The sequence below is a fragment of the Paralichthys olivaceus genome, chromosome 17 (genome assembly GCF_024713975.1).
Source record: "Paralichthys olivaceus isolate ysfri-2021 chromosome 17, ASM2471397v2, whole genome shotgun sequence".
Classification (NCBI taxonomy): Eukaryota; Metazoa; Chordata; class Actinopteri; order Pleuronectiformes; family Paralichthyidae; genus Paralichthys; species Paralichthys olivaceus.
Window position 1 is genome coordinate 20,233,871 of NC_091109.1, and position 19,818 is coordinate 20,253,688.

Here is a 19,818-nt window from a genome sequence, read left to right on the forward strand (position 1 = left end):
GAGGTTATTTCCGAGCAGGCGTGCTCTTGTTTTGAAGCTAACCGGAAGCGCAGCGGGCTAATGGCGGCGGTGAAACGAGCGGATGTTTGTTGCGCTTTCAGGATCATGATGGTTCCGATGCTTCTTCTTCTTCCTCTGCTGTGTTTCCCGTTTCACTCCTCGGCCAAGAGGAACGACAGACCCATCGTGGGTGAGTTTTCACGTCGTCACGTTCTTTCACTGAAGCTAAGCTAAGCTAAGCTAACCCCCCCCCCCACCCCACCCACCCCTGTGTGTGATTGTTGTGTTGTTAGCTCACCACACGCACGTGGACTCACTCGGCTGCGGGCTCGTGTTTAAAGTGTGTTTTCCTCTCAGGGGTTCTGGCTCAGGAGGTTTTTTCACCCGAACCTAATCGAAGCTCGTACATCGCTGCTTCCTATGTGAAGTTCCTGGAGGCGGCGGGAGCGAGGGTCGTCCCCGTCATGTGAGTTTCTACCAATGAACTACTTTTAGAACCATCTCTGCAGAGAGCTGGTGACGTGACCTCTCACTGCACATCTCCTCTGCTCCTGCAGGATTAACCAGACCCTGGAGGAGTACCAGGCCCTGTTCAACTCCATTAATGGGTAAGTGTGTTAGCATCATTTCAAGTCAAACAATACAGCCTCACAAATTAAAACATATAAACATCAGTTTGATTCAACAGAACAAACCTTTTTCCTGTGAAATGATATTCGTAAAGATTATGTCCCCAAAAAAAATATCTGTATTTAAAACTTAACAGAAACATTTTGGGATTAAAAACAGGTTTGAGTTTTTATTTGTTTGTTTCTACGAAAAACTGTAATTTCTCGTAGATTTTTCAAGATTTTTCTTCTGCGTCACGTGTGATGCCAGTTTTACATACCGAGATAACTTCATCAGTGTTTTCACTTCAGCTTTTGTCGGCTCAAGGCTTCAGGGTTTGTGTCTTGTGTGTTTTAACAGGATCCTTTACCCAGGCGGGGGGGTCAGCATCATCTCATCTGGTTATGAACGAGCTGCAAAAATCTTTTATGAGCTTGCTCTTCAGGTAATTTCTTTGAAATCATAACCAGATCTAAACCCGTTGATGTTGGATTACGTTGCAAACTGTGTGTGTGTGTGTGTGTGTGCCCGCGATGTTTCAGGCAAACAGCAGAGGCGACTACTTCCCTGTGTGGGGAACGTGTCTCGGGTTTGAGCAGCTGATGTATTTGACGAGTGGGAAGACATTACTGACGCACACCGATACAAGTGGTGTGTCACTGCCTCTGGACTTCACTAACGGTACGTGGTTACTCTTCTTGAATCAGGTTTGTGTGGACGCGTGTAGATATTGTTTGCTCTGCATGATCCAGGTTTTAACTGTAACTGTACGCTCATTTCTTAATTCTAACTTTTCTATGATCTTATCTCCGTAACTAGATTTATATAATGTTCATTTTTGGCAAAATTATTCTGTTGATGCCAATTTCCTTTATTTAGAAATGTCTTAGGAGATTGTTTGATCAATTTACTGCAAAAGTAAACGTCTCTATCTGCTTTAATCGTGCTTTAGAAAATGCTAATGAACACATAGTTTGTTATAAATGATCTCAATGTTACTGCTCACCTCTAGAAACCAAAGACAGCCGGCTGTTTAAAGGCTTCCCAGCTGAACTCATGAACGATCTGGCCTCTGAGCCCCTGACAGAAAACTCTCACAAGTGGAGTCTGGCCATGTTGGTGAGTCGTCCATTTCTGATATGACAATAAAATGTTCCATCGTGAAACTTTATCGGCAACATTTAGTAAACATTTCAGTGAAAACCCCTGAAATCATTTTCTGACAACATAAAAAGCTCAAAGAAAACAGGGTTTAATGAGTTCAACAAGTTTAATGTGGTGAATTGTAACTTTCCTTTCAGACTTACAACACCAACGAGGAACTGAAGAAGTTTTACAAAGTTCTCTCCACAAACACGGACGGGAAAATCGAGTTTGCGTCAACAGTGGAAGGTAGCTATGATGCAGCATCACTTTAATATATTCAAGCAAAATAAATCCTACTGAAGTGTTTCAGTCCTTCCTCTTTGTTTACCTTTCCGCAGCGTATGATTACCCAATTTATGCGACGCAGTGGCATCCAGAGAAAAATGCATTTGAATGGACGAGGCCTTACATTCCACACACTCCATCGGCCGTCAAGACCAGCTTCTACATGGCCGAGTTCTTCGTCAGCGAAGGTATGAAAACCATTATTTTCTGGTTCTTCCTCTGAATAGTCAGTCGCTGCTCGATGGAGCTTGATGTGAATATTTAGTATCGTCTCGTCTCCCCGCAGCCAGGAAGAACTTTCACAGCTTTGAGTCCGAGGAGGGGGAGAACAAAGCGCTGATATACAACTACAACCCCGTTTACACTGGGCACCAGAGCGCCTTCGAGCAGACATATTTCTTCTGATGTCGCTTTTCCACATTGAGCCGCTGATTGGCTGCATTATCACTTGTGAATCTTTAAAGGTAATTCTTCTTTTTTTTTTATTTGCTGCCTTAAATGGAAAAAGGATATATTTGCAAAAACATGTGCAGCATCAATCTTGATGCAGTGTAGGATTTAAAATTACTCAGATGATGTTTTGTGGATTCTTTAGCTCGTTCACAGCTGATATTACTTTTCCATAGCAGACAATGCATGTAGCAGCATTTTTAGGAATTTTAGCCTGAAAGTTTTTGTGTTGAATTTCTTGAATTGGTGCATTGTGATGCTGACATTCCAAAAAGTTATAACAGTGATAACCTGTAAATGTTGCATTGGGTTCTGCTGCTTCCTATCGAGGCCCACAAGTGTCACAGAAATCGCAACAAAGCATTTAATGAATTATTAATTAGTTTTAACATAAAATATTTCACAAAGTCTAAAATTGGATGTAAATTATAAACTAGTGCTTTAATACATTTAGGTCAATAATTTGAAAAATCATTTTATTAAATTATTAATCAAATTATTTATAAATCAATACACTTGTAAAGAAATGCATCAATGCATACTTTTATCATTCAGTGTGTTTTTAATGATGAAATACTTTATTACCTTTTATGTGACACTTGTTTTGCTGTGAACTTCCAAAAAATATATAACAAAGAATCAGAAATAAAACAAATGAGTCAAAAACATTGTACGCTGATAAAATATCTATTTTTTTATTCTAACATTTACCTTCATGCCACAATCTGCCATTAATCTCCTTCTATGCTTTTGGATTACAAAGCATAGAAGCGTCTTGAAAAAGTCCTCAACCACGGACAAGAGAGTTCAACTTTACGATCGGCATTTATAAAGTCCACTTCCAATAAAGTCAAGGACAGCAACAGGAGAAGAGAAATGAAAAGTCAAATGTAATTTCCAAAATGCTTTTATGCACAAATAACACTCAGGTAATATTGTTTTTTTTTCTATTTAGAATAAAATGATATTTGAATAACATTTACACATCAAGCTGACGAGACTGGGTTCTCAATCACAATACTACTGGAAATGTAATTTATGCAATCCAGTAAGGAACATTCAAGATGTCAAAATTACCATGTGGAACTGATCAGGGATAGTGCTGCAAAAAACCTCTGAACATGCACTGAAACGAAACACGAATGACCATTCAATTAAAAAGAAAAAATAGAAAAATGGGAAATGAAACTTGTGCCTCAGTAATTCATCATTTTATATTCTGTATTTCAATGACTCGGGCTGTAAAGAGAACAAGTTTTCCCTTATATACAAATGCATAAATTCTCAGGATGTAACACGCCTACGTGTTCGACATTCACAGATTTAAGTTTAAGTAACTTTCGATAACAAACACTGTGGTTTGTGAAGCGCTCAAACGTTTTCTTCACCACAATGATGCATGCAGGTTCTGTACGTGTGAAGATGTATTTCCTTGCTAGCTAAGCTAGTTTGCAGATCAACAGCTAACTCACCTAACTAGCTCTGCCTCGGTCTTTACGCTAGGCTAATTAGCTGGTGGCCGTAACTTTGTTTTTGTCGTGACTGAAACGATTAGGAAGAAATCGCGAATAAATAAATTTCCCAAAACATCAAACCACTCCAATAAAATGAATCCCACAGCAGGATGTTTTCTGACAAAGTAAGGCACAGTGACTAAAACAAGTTTCTGTTTTTAAGATCGTTTGTTAAATCCAGGTCAAAACAATCTAAAATGAACATTAATAGTTTCTTTTCTTCCAAACAATTTGCCAGCTAGAGAATTCAGACAGCTTCAACTGGAATACATGAGGCGACAAGATGAAACCAACATCAGGGCAAACATGGAATCCAAAAAGAAAATGTATCCGTAATAGCTGAGTGAACGTTTGTGTGCTATTTTACATAAGAACAACGGACACGACCACAGTCCAACAAGGAAAGTTCTTCACGACTTTAAAAATAGTTACATTTCCTGCATCCGCACGATTCCAGATGCCCCACAGAAGCGTTTTTTTCCCCACCGGGCGTCTGATTTCCATCAATATACAAGCCCTCGAGTTATGTGCTGCACGGTGTTCCTTCTCCTCACAGCGTCAAAGTCTGTGTGAGAGCCGATGCTTCCTCTCCACTGCTCTGGAGGAGCTGGTCCGTCCTGCTGCGAAGGAGACTGCTTCCTGTCACGTCGGTCAGTATATTCCAAAACATCGCGTCAAGTCGGCGGTCTTTTGTCGGCTTTTTGGATTCAAACTCAGGGCACAAAACGAGGAGGAGGGACGCAGGAGTAGATCCGTCGTCTGCTGGAGGGGGCAGTTCAAGTTCGACATGTGGACACGGACGGAGTCCAAATGTGAAACCAAAACGAATGGAAAGAGCAGATGAGAGTTGCATATTGTGGACTATTGGACGCCAGTGTTGTGGTGGATGACTGTATGGGCGGGGAGGCTCTGGGGCGCAGGAGCCCAGCAAGGCCAAGCTAACCCTCATCTTCACTCTCTTCCTCCAGAGCCTCCTCAAACACTCGCTCCGGTAGCCTGAAGCATTCCTCGAAGAAGTTCACCAGGGACTGACTGAGGTGCTGCCTCGTGGCTTCACTGTGGATGAAGTGGCCTTCGTCTGGGTAGATCTGAGACCACAAGAGAACGGTGAGAACATTATTACACAACTTGTTAAAGTTCCCAATCTCACAAACACACCATAAAGTACTTCATACTACTTACGATACCACAATAACAAGAAAAAAGTTGTTCATCTAATACTTTTCTTTAAAAACGTGAGGGATTGATGTACACATAAAAAACCAAGCGGTTGAGGTCAGTTCTGTTTCTTTAGTTCAGCCTGGGGTTGAAAATCTGATTGTTAAACACTTGGAATTATATAGTATTGAAGTTTGAATTCTTCTAACAACCCTAAACATATATATATATATATATATATATTTCTATTGTAGGAAATAAGGAGTTGAACAGCTGTGCCAACTCGTGTAAACTAAAGTAAAAAGCTCAAGTTTTAGTCATTTATTGTCCAATCAACTGGTTTTCAATTAAAAAAAGAAATCCCCTTTAAATTATAATTTATTTTCTTTAAATCAGAAATGAATTCAGCACCAATGGGACGTTCATTTCATGAGCTTAACACATTTTTTACTGAGTAATCGTGTTTACTCGTGTTGACCTAACATCTATTAGAAGCTGCTGGAGAAACCGGGTCAATGTGCGTGAGCAAAGAAACTCGTCCGCTGGTCAATAACGAGCTCCGATGAACGTCCCAGCCGCTCTTCACTGTATCTTAATTGGATTAGTGCTGGTGTTAATGCAGTTTGCCCACCGAGGTCTCATAATCTCATTATGTGGAATAAAGGCATTGTTAGCGGCTAATCCTCCGCCTGCTCCGGGATCCTCGCTGGAACCGAGACGTCCCGGAAGGTTTGAGACTTAGTGAACGAGGGAAAGAAAGACGAGCGGAGAGAGTAAGTGGATGTGCAGCGTAGAGCCACGTACCTGTAAAGTGTAGTTGGCCTTTTCGTTGATGAGCTGTGCGATGAATTTTGCCGTATGTTGGAAATGAACTTTTTCTGCAAATACAGAAGAAAAAAAAACTCGAGAGATTTACGTTTTCTCGTTAATATTTTCTTTGCGCGTTTCAATAATTCTCGACTTACCATCAGCCGTCGGATGGATGATTAGAAACTTCTTGTCCATGAACTGAGAAGCTCTATGTGCTAAATTTGCCATCTGCAGAGTAAAAGACACACAGAAGCAAATGAGATCAGCTGGATTTCACAATAATCAACTGGAATTTGAGATGTGAAAATTGAAATAATGAAATCTTACTGCGTATGCGCGTGGATCAGGTTTCGGCAACCCGAGATATCTCTCTGAAAATGCAGAGGCTGGAAATAAAGGATGCAATTAGTACTTGTCTTTAAATTAAAATTCAAGTTTTTCTCTGAACATTCTGAGGAATTGAAGTCGACATTTTCAGGTTTTTCTTCTCCACATTCAAATATATTCCCACATGAACATACTGTTAAGTCTCTAAGCTGCCGTTGACCGACATCATTTGCAATTCTAAACTCACACCGTGTCACCGCGTGTCTCTCGCCCCCTCCGGCAAAGCGAGAGAAATCAAATAGATGAGAAATTCGTCCCACCGCCGAAACCAGCCACTCCTTAATTTGCCGTTTCCTGACTCGGTGAATCTACGGCTACAAAACTGCTGTCGTCCTCCATCCCTCTCTCCGTCCCTCTTTCTCCTTCACCCTCCTCTCACGCACAATTCTGCATTTCACACATTTTATTCCTTTGGTAGCTGAGGTGAGGCCCGGGTGGTTATCTTTGTTTGATTGGGTTCTCGGTGTATCTGCACCGGCTCTTTCCTCACGCTGTTCATGTTTATATTTAACTTCCAGTTGCAGGGTTACGGGTGACAGATTCACAATCTCTCCATCGTTTCCCTCTTTTTTTGACGACTTCCCGACAGCGCGGCCGCAGCGGAGAAAACTGTATTTGTTTACGACACAGATGTTAATACAGATGTAACATTATGCTGCAAACCGCTCACCGTATAATTCAAAGTCTGTGATGGGCGACAGCACAGCTCCACATTTCACAGGAGTCTCCTCGCCGCTGACCAACAAGCTGGTCACGTAGCCGCCATATACCTGACACACACACACACGTTATCACAGACGGTGACGTCCACAGAACTTAAGTTTCACAGACACATGTTCGATTCCTCTCAGCTCCACACTGACACGCCCTCTTACCTGTCCAAAAGCTCCCACTCTGGTTTTGTCAATATAGGGCTCTTTCAAAATAAAACTGCAACAGACAAACATAGGCTCACGTCAGGGAATCAATCGTTTGTCGTAATATAACTTGTTTTTGAGGAACTTTTAATCATTCCGTTGCTTCAGTAAGTTAACTTGAAAAGTGATACACAGATAAAAACAAAACAGCAGCGTGGTCATATTGTTTTTGCAACATTTTAAGTTACTCAATCCATATTTTAAATTTTTTTTTTAAACATCTTCTATATGTTTTCTTTTAATTGTCCTAAACAAATCTCTGGAATCCAAATATCTATTTAACACCCGTCTACTCTTGGTGTTTTCAGGAAGACCAGATGAAAACGCTCCGCACATACTTGAGCGCATCCTTCTGATCCTGCTCCTCGAACACGCCCACTTTCTTCTGGATGCGGTGCAGCAGGTTGGTTCCCTGGAAGCCGCTGCCCCGTCCGTCACAGCGCATCACCACGGCGCCGAAGCTGCTCACCAGCACCGTGGTCCAGTCCATGAGAAACCGCTCTGACACCATCTGACCACCAGGTGTCCCATCGCTGCACATTAACAAGCACAGACTGATCACACACACACACTTCTACAGAAAAAAGTTTGTTCCTTACATTCTATTTGTTTTATTTGAATATAATTGTAAGTATAAATATAAGTGTGTATATTATATCATGTTGTATTTCTTAATGATGGGTTCTCTGGCATCATTACGCAGGATTGGAAAGTTGACCAAAGATTTCACAAAATGTTCTCAGACAAGAAATCTTGGTAAACTTTTTAGGATTAAAAAAATGTGGCATGCAGGGAGTCAGACGTGTTCATGCAGAGCACAGAAGGCCAAGCTGAGATGTGAGTTACAGAGTAAAATAACAAAACGCTAATGAAAGAATAAGAAGAACAGCAGGGAAAGTTTCCTCCGCAGTGAAATCATTATCCATCTAAAGACAACACATTCTTGTGTTTGATTAATACGTCTGCTTAAAGTTTTGTCCAGAAAATGTCCGTCGACGAGAACAACACATCGCGCAAACTTCTCCGATGCGTGAAAACGTGCAGATACTCACACGAGCAGGAGCAGCGGGTAGTGCGACGTCTCCACGAAGCCTGCGGGCTTGAGGATCTGCATCGACAAAGCTGTGAGGCAGACACACAACAAAATAAACACACTTCAATGAAGACTGATAAAACACAACATTTAATTAATACTTCTACATTTTCGCTATCTTTCAATAATCACAAGCTGTGCGTCAACTAATGTATTTTTCAGAAATCGAATTAATTGAGAGCCGCTAAAACAAATGAGAAACATTTTAATTGCAGGAAGTAAAAAAAGATTCTACCCTCATGGCAGCTTGACTGATGTGTTTTCAGATTAAATTATAATTAAAACATCACAGTTTAATACAGCGGGAGAAAAATGTAAAATAGCTTTTTTCTACATTCATTTGTCATGAAATGAGAGAATCAGTAGAATAGACAAAAACAATAAGCTAATAACTGAGTCGCATCTTATATATCATCTTATTATCTTTTGGGTTTTTATTGAACACATCCATTAAACACTGACAGCGCTGGTGCACCTTTAGATTTTAATAACTGGTTGAACCTCCTTTGGCAGCAATAACTTCAAATAAGTGCCTCCAGCAGCTGCTCGCTCCTCGTACAGAACTAAGTGATGTTATTCTCTGCAGAGCATTTTCTGCTGTCGTGTCACTGTGAACATAATATCCTTATATCCTCGGAGAAGACTTGACTCCACAGAAACTTTATGCACATTTTCAATTCTGGACAGTACTTTTTCTGAGATCTCTCTTACGCTCACGTGACAGTGATCGTTAACTTAGACTGCGATGTTTCGTTATTGTAACTTAAATGAACATGTGACCAAATTTTAAAACACATTTCTACATTAACGCAGACACAGAGATCATTTACATTATTTCATTGTCACGTTTTTGTGTAACACGTACTGTAATCATCCATGTTGATCTCCTTGTACTCCACCGTGGGCATCTGCATGGAATCCAAGGTCAGCCTCAGGTTCTCGTTGCTCTCCAGTTTATAGACTTCTGTGATACCTGCAGACAAGAAATAAGAAACCAGTTTATAATTTATACGTGGTTTAAAGTTCAGCTGAGACCACGGTGAGTTATTGTTGTGTGATCCCCGGCAACCCAGTAACTTCAAATTATACCTTTTAATTAAAGAAAGACAAACAATAAAAAAAAAACTTAATATCAAACTAAATATATTAAAAGTTTTTAAACAACAGAAAATGTGTTTCAGTCTTCTTCAGCTCTTTTGTTAATTTTCACATATTTATCACCTTGATGATTTGAAAGTGACAATAAAAACCTGACTGCAATGATTCTTTCTTTGTTCATTAATTCAAATATTGAAAAGAATGTGTGAAGCCCTGTCTTTAATTTCAAACAAGAACCCCCCCCCACAAACACACACACAGAATCCTTCCAATCCTACAACATGAACCTCAACTAATCCACACCAGACATAAATAAATAAATAAAACAGAAATGAGAGCAGCTGAATCTGTGACCTGGATTCTCCGGAGTTTGTCCTAAAAAAGAGAAAGCAGCTGTGCCTATTCAGCAGGTAACAGGTGGTTTGTGCAGCCGGCTCGTTGCCTTTGATAGCAATGAAAGCTGAAGTCAGAGGGGAAACAGGAAACACTATGAACGCAGGCAGCGTCGCTCTGTGTTCACTGATCAACAGTCTCCCAACGACACGTTGCGTTCGTTAAAAATGTCAGTGATGTTAACGGCAGAACAACCTGTCAGTGTGGAAACAACCCGTACAAGTGAATAAACTGAATTACCCACAAAATAAACAGCTGCATAATTGGCAGTAATAAAATCAAACTGCAGACTTTTAACGCAGTCAGGGCGGCGACATCATGTTGATAAAACATGACACACACACACACACTGTGTAATGAAATTACAGCATGCTGATGTTGCTGTTGGGCAGCTCATAATTTAATGAGTACATCCATTGTGAGGAGTAATGTGATTACTTCCATCAAGCCGGACTTGGCTCTTGGACAAACGATGACTCAGTGCACAGGTTGTCACTGCAGTGGAAACACGTCCCTGTTGGACAAGGTCATTTCCAATGTCGCTGCTACGCAGATGAAAACAAGACGGACTCGTAACGTCTCTAAAAATCATTCTGAGTCTTAAAAATGCAAATGTGTGATTCAGTCGGTGGAAAAACTCACTTTCTCTGTCTTGCGTCTCACTTTCCGCGTCTCTCTGCGTCTCGTAAATGGCCACAAACGGGATGTCGGGGCCTGAGGAGAAAATCATCATCATAAACCAGGAAAAGATTCATTCTGCTCAATTTGAAAGTTTTTTTTTTTGTCTAAATTTATCATTGAATGCTCACTGGCGTCAGACGAGCCAGAGACTTATCCGCCAGACAAAGGCAACTCGTCGGTTACATGGTTTATGTAATGCATCAGCTGGAAAAGCTCGTCCACATCTAGGCCACAAGCAAAGTCCCTCTAAAGCCTCAAAGAGGCCCGAGGAGGGACAGCGAACGGAGTGACTGATGCACTTAGCAAATTGTGAACGGTCCGCAGAAACACGGAGGCTTTCTTCTTCCTCTCTCTTCTCGTGGTAATGATATTATAACCTCATCACACGAATTCCTCATTGATTTATTACGGCCGTACTGATCTGAGTTCACATAGTTTGGTTCAGAGGTGATTGTTTGATCAGTGATTACATTCTGAGGCTTCAAGTCTGACTCTGATCACAGAAGCAGGAATCTTCTGACACCTCGGGTCTATTTTTGTGTCAGTTTGAACACAGAGCGATGACATTTTGATATTGTTCCGTTCTACTTTCAATGCCAACCCAAGTCAAACTGTTGAAAACACAGAAAACTAGATTGTATGCCTTCACCAACCAGTGTTATAATACAATATAATTTATGAAACCCAACATTAACAGGTACTACTTTATTAACTCTAAACACGTCAAGTTTAATTTAAGAAATGGTTTCTGAGTTATGTTCTGAAAATGAGATGCTAAATTTGGCACGTTTGGCCAACATGTGTTATTAGCGTGTGTGGAAAGAATTATTAGAATAATAGAAAGGTTTAATACTAATCTGTATTAGTTGTAATAAAATATAGTTTGACTTTGTTGCTGAAGAAAATCAACTATAACATCATAGCACAGCAATAAAAATGTCATCGTGTAGTAAAGCATTAAAATGTTAATGAATCCCCCTCAGAATGTTCCGTCATTGGCTGAACTCATAATAAAAGCAGACTTTGCACCGTGCTGTTAAACTACAGCCCCGCTTGCCTTCATAAAGTCGTTAGGATGAACAGAGAGTTGCAGAGAGAGAGAGAGAGAGAAAGGAGACATGCGGTGTTAGCTACCTTGGCAGTTGAGAAGGAAATAGCTCATGTTGTGGCTGAAGGAGCCGCTAATGTAGCCACAGCTGTCGGACAGGGCGCAGGACAGGCAGCGGCGGTTGAACGAACCAAAAGTGTCGGCACTAAGAAAACAAAGAATACAGCTAATGTTTTGCAGAATTCTAAATTTACCCATATAAGCAAAATGTCAGCGGCTTTCACTGTCAAAACCAATCGGTAGAAATGCCACAGGAGCAGCGGTTACCTGTACAGATGCCTTCGCTTTGGACCGTCCTCAGTGCTCAAGAAGTATCTGAGTTCATGCAAACAGAAAAACACATTAGATTAGATTTAAATAGAACATGCACAGTGACAGAAGCCTTATGAATCAATGATGGAGGACAAAAGGGGAATGAATCCTTTAAAGAAAAGAAGTAGGTGAAATCCTAACCCTGTGGGGACGAGGGTTTTTTTTTGTTGGTACAGTTCAGTCAACACTGGGAACAAAAGAGTGACTGTGTTTCTATACACTCATGTTAGTCGGATCGCAGTTGCCTCCTGGCCTTGAGCGTGGGAGTGAAATTATCTGGGAGTGACGGCGATGAGTCACACTCCTCTCGGGTGCAGCAGAGACAGAGGGAGCTTTTACACCGAACACATTCAGAGCAGTTTATTGTTTGTAAATCTATGAGCTGGTGGAGGAACACGGGGCTCGGGCACAATAGACGATAAGAGTGGGCGCCTTCTCAAAATGTAGCATCAGGGCTGTAAACGCGTCGAGGACCGTAACGGCTTCACAGATTGACAATAAACAGCATCACCACCAGGGGATCTGGGTTTCAGAACCACGGACAGAGACAGAGAAGCCATTTAAACATGCGTTCTCTTTCTCTGTCCATGGTGCTGAAAATCAATTCCCATTGCCTGCTCTCTCATTTTCAAGCTTCCTCATCAACTATCACTAACTGGTGTGTTACTGTTTTATATCTGAAGGACGAAAACAGTTTTAAAAAGGTTTTGGAATATTAAAAAAAAAAAAAGTATTTGAATCATCACTTTGTTTCGTGTTCCAGCTGCGTGTGCGGCTCTTGCCAGCACATAAAAGTTATTTCCTCATGTGTCACGTCATGGTTCCTCATCACTTCAGACACAGCTGACATGATTATCGTGTCAAACCAAGGTTACAGAGAGAATAAATTCTTTACGCCTCCACATGCCTAGACTCCACGAGAACGGCGGCTTGACAGGACTTAATAAGTGTTCAATAAATTAATTTATGCTGCATTAATGTGACTTTAGTTTGCTGCGAGTGAGGTAGATATTTGCGGGTGCTCACATCAGCTGGCTTTCCTCACTGTAGGCCAGGACCTGGGTGACATCCCAGTCTCCAGAGGTGATGGACTGCAGCGTGTCTGTACTGGTGTTGGGCTTTGAAGAACAGTAAACAGAGAAAGAGTCAAAGTTTAGTTCATAACGTCAAGTACATGTTAAGATAGTTATAGTTTGTATGATAAAATAACTTAGACTTTTACATTAGTACGTTTTTTTCAAATTGAGAGTAAATAATGTTTTGAAAATGAACATGCTGAAAGTCACCAGCTACCAAAAAAGATTATTTATCAAGAAAATACCAACCAAATTTAAAAGAACCTCAGGTTTTTTTGTGGAAAACTTGAGCTTTATCACTTTGTCAGTTATAATCTCCACATAAACATCCGTGTACCTGAGAGATGGACATGGAGATGTGGAAGAACTTGCCCCTGCCTCCTTGAGGAATGGCTCGAGTGAAGAACAGCTTGAGACCATCTTTGGAAAACAGAGGCCTCTCATTCTGAAGACATTAACAAGTTACATTTTACAAAAGCCAGCAACATTGTCATTTTTCAAAATTATGTGCAGAACAAGGCTTTAATCTGTTAAACCCACACAAGGTTAACACAATAACCTAAAAAATAAGTGTATCTATATCTATATCTATATCTCACCTGTCTGTGCAGCCATCCTTCACTTTCATCCTCGTGTTTCTGAAAATAAAAGCGGGACAGTTTTCACTCGGTGCATGAAAACATGCAGCACTCGTAACATGCTCACTGGACTCAGTCGTACCTTGGTGCAGACTCCTGTTGTGGCCTCGCACAGTGTGAGTATGGAGATGTTCTGGGCTCTGTTCAGCCAGTTGATGGCCAGTTTGGTGGTGGTGGCCCATTTCACCATGGTCACATAGTATTCACTAACAAACAGAGACACGTTTACTGTATTTACACTTCAAGGTCTGTGATTCAGCAATGTTAGTAGGTTAATGAAAATATTCGAAAATTAGATTACGACCGGAATTTCTTTCCAAAATGTTCTTTCCATTCACTAATTTTAGATCATGATCGAATTTTAAAAAGAGATGAATAATTTATGATGTCTGGCCGAGAAATTGAGATATTAGAGCAGCATACAGTCGTATAATGAGCCACAGCAAAGGAGGAATAATAAAATGGGTAGAAAAACGACCAGAGCAAATGAGGACATTAAACTTAATGGAATTGAACATGGAACCACATTAGGTGAAATCTATCACTGGAGAAATAGAATTTCCAGAATCTACAGCAGCAAGAAAACATATGTGAACCCTGGATGTTAATTTATGTACATTTCTTTTTCAAATATGTTCCTAAGTTGAATCTACAAACAAAATAACACACAAATCATTTAAATGCCAAAATCCTTAGGTTGATAAATGTCCTCTTTCAATAACAACAAACACACACTGGAGTCCAGACAATGATACGAGATTGGAGGTGTGTGTAACAGCTGGTGTGACTCATACAAGAACTAGAAATATGGCCCTGCAGTCAAAGCAAAATAAAACCAGTTCATCCTTGAGTCCAAGGGAAAGTTTGTTCCAAATGTGAAAGGATTCCCTCAGGGAGTTCCAGAGATATTGTGTTCACAAGGCAAAAAGAAAGTTCGTACCAAATTTGAAGGAATTCCCTTAAAGATCCACTTCACAAGAGTGAGAAGGACTGACACACAGAAACGTAATGCCTCCAGCCGCCGACTCATTGGGTTCAAGGTTTGATTTGTGGACATTTTGGACGTCTCACCCTATCCTGGGATCATCGGGTCGTCTCATCTCGATGGTGTGAAGAGGTCCGTTAAGGTTCACGACGTACAGAGTTATAACTGGATTCTCTTCACCAGCCTGACGAAGAGAGGAGCAACAAACTGCTTCGTGAACAACAACAAAACACAAACAAACCAAACTACAGTTTCCTAAAACACACAACTCCTCACGTTTGCACTCAGAATGTGTGAAATATTAAGTATCAGTGATGCAAAAGGCTAAAATACCAACCTTAGGGTAGTGGTACTCTTTCCCCATCGGGTACGGTGTGCCCGTGAACATGGGCAGCTCCATCCTGGGCACCAGGGTGTCGTTGATTGTGGCGTACGCTAACCTGGCTCCATCTGGAGCCCACCAATGGGCCACATGGGAGCGCAGGATCTCCTCTGGAACAGTCAGAAAAAAATGACCATCAATCACAAGGACAGGGAATAAAAAAAACTCGCAGCAGCGTCGTAAATTAACGACGTGGCTGCCGGCCAGCAGGACGACACCGCCGTTACCTGTCAGAGCTGGAAATGAGCCGGTGATGTGGGGAAGTGTGGTTTAGAATGTTTAAAACGTGCAGTGTCATTAGTGGCACATTCAGAAGCTCAATAAATTCTTCTTTCATAAATGTTGTCACAGTAATTTTACTGCTTTAAGTCTGTGAGTTGTAAAAATAGGAAACAACAGTTAAAGTCAATTAAAAGGACGAAAAATCTGCTAAAATCAGGTCAAGGTGGCGAAAAAGAAAAAGTGATCCGCTCGGCTTCCTCTTGTCTGACCTGTTTTCTGTGTGCACTCTCTCACTCACTCTGTTTTTTGTTTTTTTTTTAAACCTGAACACAGGAGCGTACTCCGCAGCCAACGCTTGGGTCATAAATCACAGCAGCTTTTAATCTCAGAACAGCCGCACATCGACCAAAATAGACCCCGGCTACATTTCCCACAAATGGACCGAACAGCAATTCCCCACCAGGTGCGACTGCACAGCGCACTTAGAAAGATAACTTTAGTTTGTGTGTGTGTGTGTGTGTGTGTGTGTGTGTGTGTGTGATTTCATCAAGAAACTCTTTCCCTTGAGACACGTGTGGATAAAGTTATGCAGCCACTCTACAGGACAAAGTAAAAATTGAGGCCATGAGCAGACACACAAACACACACACACAAATAATTGTGTCTTAATGTCTTCAGAGGACATTACATTAGCTTGAGATTGATTTCCTGTTGACTCTAACCTTTAACCATAGTTACCACTTGTCTCACCTTAAACTAACTTGACTACTTGTCCTCACCTAAAGTTTTATGATTTACGTGATGGGGACTTGATTCGACTTGAAGTCCTCAAAATGCAACTGTGTTAACAGGTTTTTACACAACACAACCTGGACCTCACACAAACACACACACACGACTCTGTCAACACACAGTGGCTCATTAAGAAATTATGCAAACGACATCTCTCCGAGGGAACTTTGTTACAACATAAAGCGACGATTCTACTTCATCATTAAGTCTTCGGCGCCGACGCAGACGGCGTCGAAATCGCCCGACTTCCTGTTCGAATCCGCCACGAGCTACGTTTATATCAACTTTTGCAATTAAAATTTCATTAATGCTGTTTATCTGCAGGACTGGGTGCTGCTGGCTTTGGGGAATTAACAGACATCAACCACCAATTAGCATTTTCATTAACTGTGCATGCTTGGTGGAATGACTTGATATGCAGCATCATTTGACAATCACCCGCAGCACTTATGTATATTTGTTCTCTAATGCACTTCTGCCGGACTCTGTTAAAGTATTTATAACTGCAGACATCTTTATGCTCGTGGCTTCGGGAGAAATACAGCTAATGGCAGCATTTAGTCGGGTCAGTCTTTGCTCTCCTGGCCTGTGGTTGGTCACCTGCACCCTGCTGACAGAGCTCAGCGGGGACTGAATGGATCTCACTGCCTGGTGATGAACAGAGAAGCACAGCCCGGCATTAGCAATGATGAAAAAAAATAAAAATAAAAAAACCATTTCCCGCATGGACAGCTCCACCGGCGCCTCCTAACTCCGAGAGCCCGGCACCTTAAAAAGCTTTCCATGTGGAGTGGAACCGCCGGGCTGTCGGATTCGCTCGGCTGGGGACGCCCAGTCACCTTGACTTGTCAAGGAGAGAGTCGTTAAGTTTCTCGAAGCGTCCTTAGATGTGAACAAAAGAAAACGAAGAGACAAAAGAGAAGGGAGTGAAAATGAACCACTTTTGATGAGCTCATCTTCTTTCTCTTAAGTAATGAGGTGGCGTCTCATGGTGACGACGGCCAAGGTGAGCTGTCTGAGGCTCATCTCCTCCCTCCTCATCCTCGGTCCCACTGCGCAGACTACATTATTCACTGAGTGGAGGATATTATTAATGCATGAGATACCAGGAGTCAAGAGGCCGATGGGAAATAATGAGCACAAGGTGACAGCTTCAGGTAAACAGCTCGAGCTAATGAGGAAGAGAAAAGAATATCAAACTTCCCAGGCGGCTTTCGGCTCATACTTTGCTATTAGCAGGAATTCACAAATTTACGTTGGGAATCTGAATTGACTGAGTGGAAAAAAGTGAGTGCATGTTTCCAACAGGGGGCAGCAGTGTCACAGGCTCGATGCATGAAGCAGCGAGGGACGCAGCTTTTGTTGTAATTCTTAGTGTTCATTTGACAGCGGGGACACACCCCCCTCCCCCCCCCACAAGCTGACAAGCAGGCCGGTCAGATGAAAAGATGATGATCTTGTTTTCCATCCAAAATGCAAAACAGAAAAAAAAAAAAAGCTGTTACTATAAATACAGCTCAGTTACCAACGCGCTGACGGAGGTGACAGGGCCGGTGATAACTGAGCGAGCGTGGTGAGATTTTACTCAGCGTCTACTAAGCCTCATCAGCAATTTGTGCCTCAGTGCAGAGAAAAATCATCGCTGGATGACGCAGGAAGAAAATGTGATTAGGATGAGTTGTTTTTGCAGGTCTGGATTAAGCAGAAGATAAAAACACACAAAGTTCAGGGAAGGATTCAGCTACAGCAGGAGTTCTACTGACGAAGTTTCTAAAAAGAAAAAAGGGACATTTGTGTATTTTTACAATAATTTTACACGTGAAGCTCATGAAAAGCTTCTGAAACAGCCGTTTAATGTCTGGTGCTGTGGAGGGTTATCTTGTCCTGACTGTGGAAGAAATAGTGAGGCTCTAATGCATTATGGGAAATGCAGGATCCAGGATTTCTGCAGCTTCAACATCACCACAAACTAAATGTCAGGATATCACAGGAATCTGCTGCTTCAGCAACACTCAACTTTTGCATGTGACATTTCTTTGTTTGAAGAATTTCAAACAGGATTTCTTAAGCTGCTTTCAGCTTCATAGACCTGTTACTTTAGTGTTTCTGCTGCATGATTTCCAAGGGTTGTTAGGGTGTAGCTTTAAATTAAAACTGTCTATGCACATTCAGTTTTATTAAATCGCTTCTAAAACATCTTCAGGAGGATCCTACAGTGACAGAATCAAAGAAACTGATACCAAACCTTCAAAACTGTCTGAGAAAAAGTTCCATTTGCAACCGTGTGTCTCAGTTTCACACTGATCTAAAAACCAACAGTTTTACTCCCTGGATTAATCTTTCCTTTCCTGGTGCACCAGTGTTTTTTCCGTGGTTGTTCCGTGCCCTGCAGCCTCTGACACAAACACAGCGATAAACAGAAACAAACCTACAAACAAGCCTCTCGATACAAGAAGTCATTTAGCCAAACATCTATGGGGCAAACATGACTCAAATCAAAGCCACGCCGGGTTTTTATCTCGCTGCACCAGAGCCCAATAAACAGCTGTTTCCTGCGGCTGCGTCACACTGCAGGATGTGTCGGTATCTCTGCAGCCTCGATAATCAGACAGCCGACAGATGACAGAACACTCGAGACTCTCCTGAGGCGTTCTGGACTATTACACACAGCCGACGGGGCTCTTGGCTTCATCTCCTCTTTTTTAATTTAGCTTTTAATTTTTCTCTTTTCTCCCATCTCTCCCTCCCCTGTCTCCCCTGCATGCAGACAAACACACACAAACGGGGATTAAGACAGAGATGTAAACCAGAGGATATTCAAACCCGGGGGATTATTTGCCAACCTCTCACCCCTCAGCGTCAAATCTGCAGCGCTGCGACATGCAGAGCTTAGGACCTAATTTCTCCTCGCCGGCAGTCTGAGCCTGAGCTTGACCTTGGCCGGAGCAGAGTCTGAGTCATTAACAGGGAAAATCGTCTGCCCTGCAGTCTCACTGATGAATGAATAAATATTACACAATCTCGCACAGCTTCTAAGCTCCCCTGCAGCTGCTGGCGTCACTACCAGGCCGGCGCCAAATCTATTTAGAGGCTTAACGACACATTATTTCTACCGTGATGCATCATCAATAGTGAATAAAACCAATCAAGCTGCGACATGTTGCACACACACACAGATACCAGTCCCCTAAATGAGATTATTTCCATTAAGATTCATGAATTAATTCCTGGGAATTCAGTAAAAAGGTTGAATGAACGATATTTGACGCGGAAGTATTAAACGTCTCATTTCAAAACCCTGAGCGTTAACCTGCTGCTCCAGAACAACACCCTCAACTCTTCTGGTTTTCAGCTCAGCTCCAGGAGCGTCATTGAGGAACCCTCACATGATCCTGAACTGTAAGGTCTGGCTCCCAGCCGGCGATGCGGTTCATCTCTAGGTTGGTGGGTGAGGTCAAGATCATGGCGACGTGCAGGTCAGCCAAGTTCTTTCAAAACCAAAGTGGGAAAAACAGCTTTTATTGACCTTGGTTTGTGCACAAGGGAACAATCTGAACACTACAACCTTCATGAAGGTACAGAAGGATTCAGTGTAAACCACAACAGGCATTGTGATGAATTCTTCTTTATATAACAGATAAAAAATGTTTTCCATACCATTGTTTGGTTTCTGGTTAACATTACATTCACCTTGACGTAGTACACCAACATACAAGACACAAAAAACATCACATCAGATATGGAAAATAACCATTATTTTAC

The 19,818-nt window shown here is 41.7% G+C and overlaps 2 protein-coding genes across 9 annotated transcripts in view; one reads left to right on the forward strand and one right to left on the reverse strand.

The window, feature by feature from the left end:
• Positions 1–30: 30 nt before the first annotated feature.
• On the forward strand, positions 31–9,634 carry ggh (gamma-glutamyl hydrolase (conjugase, folylpolygammaglutamyl hydrolase)). Of its 3 annotated transcripts, none has more exons than XR_011238952.1 (11): positions 31–190; positions 358–466; positions 558–608; positions 970–1,054; positions 1,152–1,290; positions 1,622–1,728; positions 1,911–2,001; positions 2,094–2,228; positions 2,327–2,504; positions 4,561–5,111; positions 7,585–9,634. XR_011238952.1 is itself a non-coding variant. In XM_020103219.2 (9 exons), the coding sequence occupies exons 1-9, from the start codon at positions 61–63 to the stop codon at positions 2,443–2,445; spliced, it is 966 nt and encodes a 321-aa protein (XP_019958778.1). In that variant the 5' UTR covers positions 31–60; the 3' UTR covers positions 2,446–3,158. The 3 variants fall into 3 exon arrangements, 1 of the variants encoding a protein (XP_019958778.1); XR_011238951.1 differs by having other exon boundaries at positions 4,973–5,111; XM_020103219.2 differs by lacking the exons at positions 4,561–5,111; positions 7,585–9,634 and having other exon boundaries at positions 2,327–3,158.
• The window catches only part of dpp6a (dipeptidyl-peptidase 6a), a 158,629-nt gene continuing 142,192 nt past the window's right edge, over positions 3,382–19,818 (reverse strand). For all 6 annotated transcript variants that reach the window (XM_020103215.2, XM_020103218.2, XM_020103217.2 and 3 more), the window contains 18 exons: positions 14,998–15,152; positions 14,747–14,844; positions 13,758–13,881; positions 13,637–13,675; positions 13,375–13,482; positions 12,988–13,079; positions 11,917–11,964; positions 11,676–11,794; positions 10,503–10,574; positions 9,235–9,342; positions 8,329–8,398; positions 7,615–7,809; positions 7,235–7,289; positions 7,030–7,129; positions 6,300–6,358; positions 6,128–6,200; positions 5,967–6,040; positions 3,382–5,092 (listed from right to left, as the gene is read on the reverse strand). In XM_020103215.2, coding sequence (XP_019958774.1) covers positions 4,943–5,092; positions 5,967–6,040; positions 6,128–6,200; positions 6,300–6,358; positions 7,030–7,129; positions 7,235–7,289; positions 7,615–7,809; positions 8,329–8,398; positions 9,235–9,342; positions 10,503–10,574; positions 11,676–11,794; positions 11,917–11,964; positions 12,988–13,079; positions 13,375–13,482; positions 13,637–13,675; positions 13,758–13,881; positions 14,747–14,844; positions 14,998–15,152 — 1,739 coding nt within the window. In that variant the 3' untranslated portion in view covers positions 3,382–4,942. The remainder of the gene's footprint in view (positions 5,093–5,966; positions 6,041–6,127; positions 6,201–6,299; positions 6,359–7,029; positions 7,130–7,234; positions 7,290–7,614; positions 7,810–8,328; positions 8,399–9,234; positions 9,343–10,502; positions 10,575–11,675; positions 11,795–11,916; positions 11,965–12,987; positions 13,080–13,374; positions 13,483–13,636; positions 13,676–13,757; positions 13,882–14,746; positions 14,845–14,997; positions 15,153–19,818) is intronic.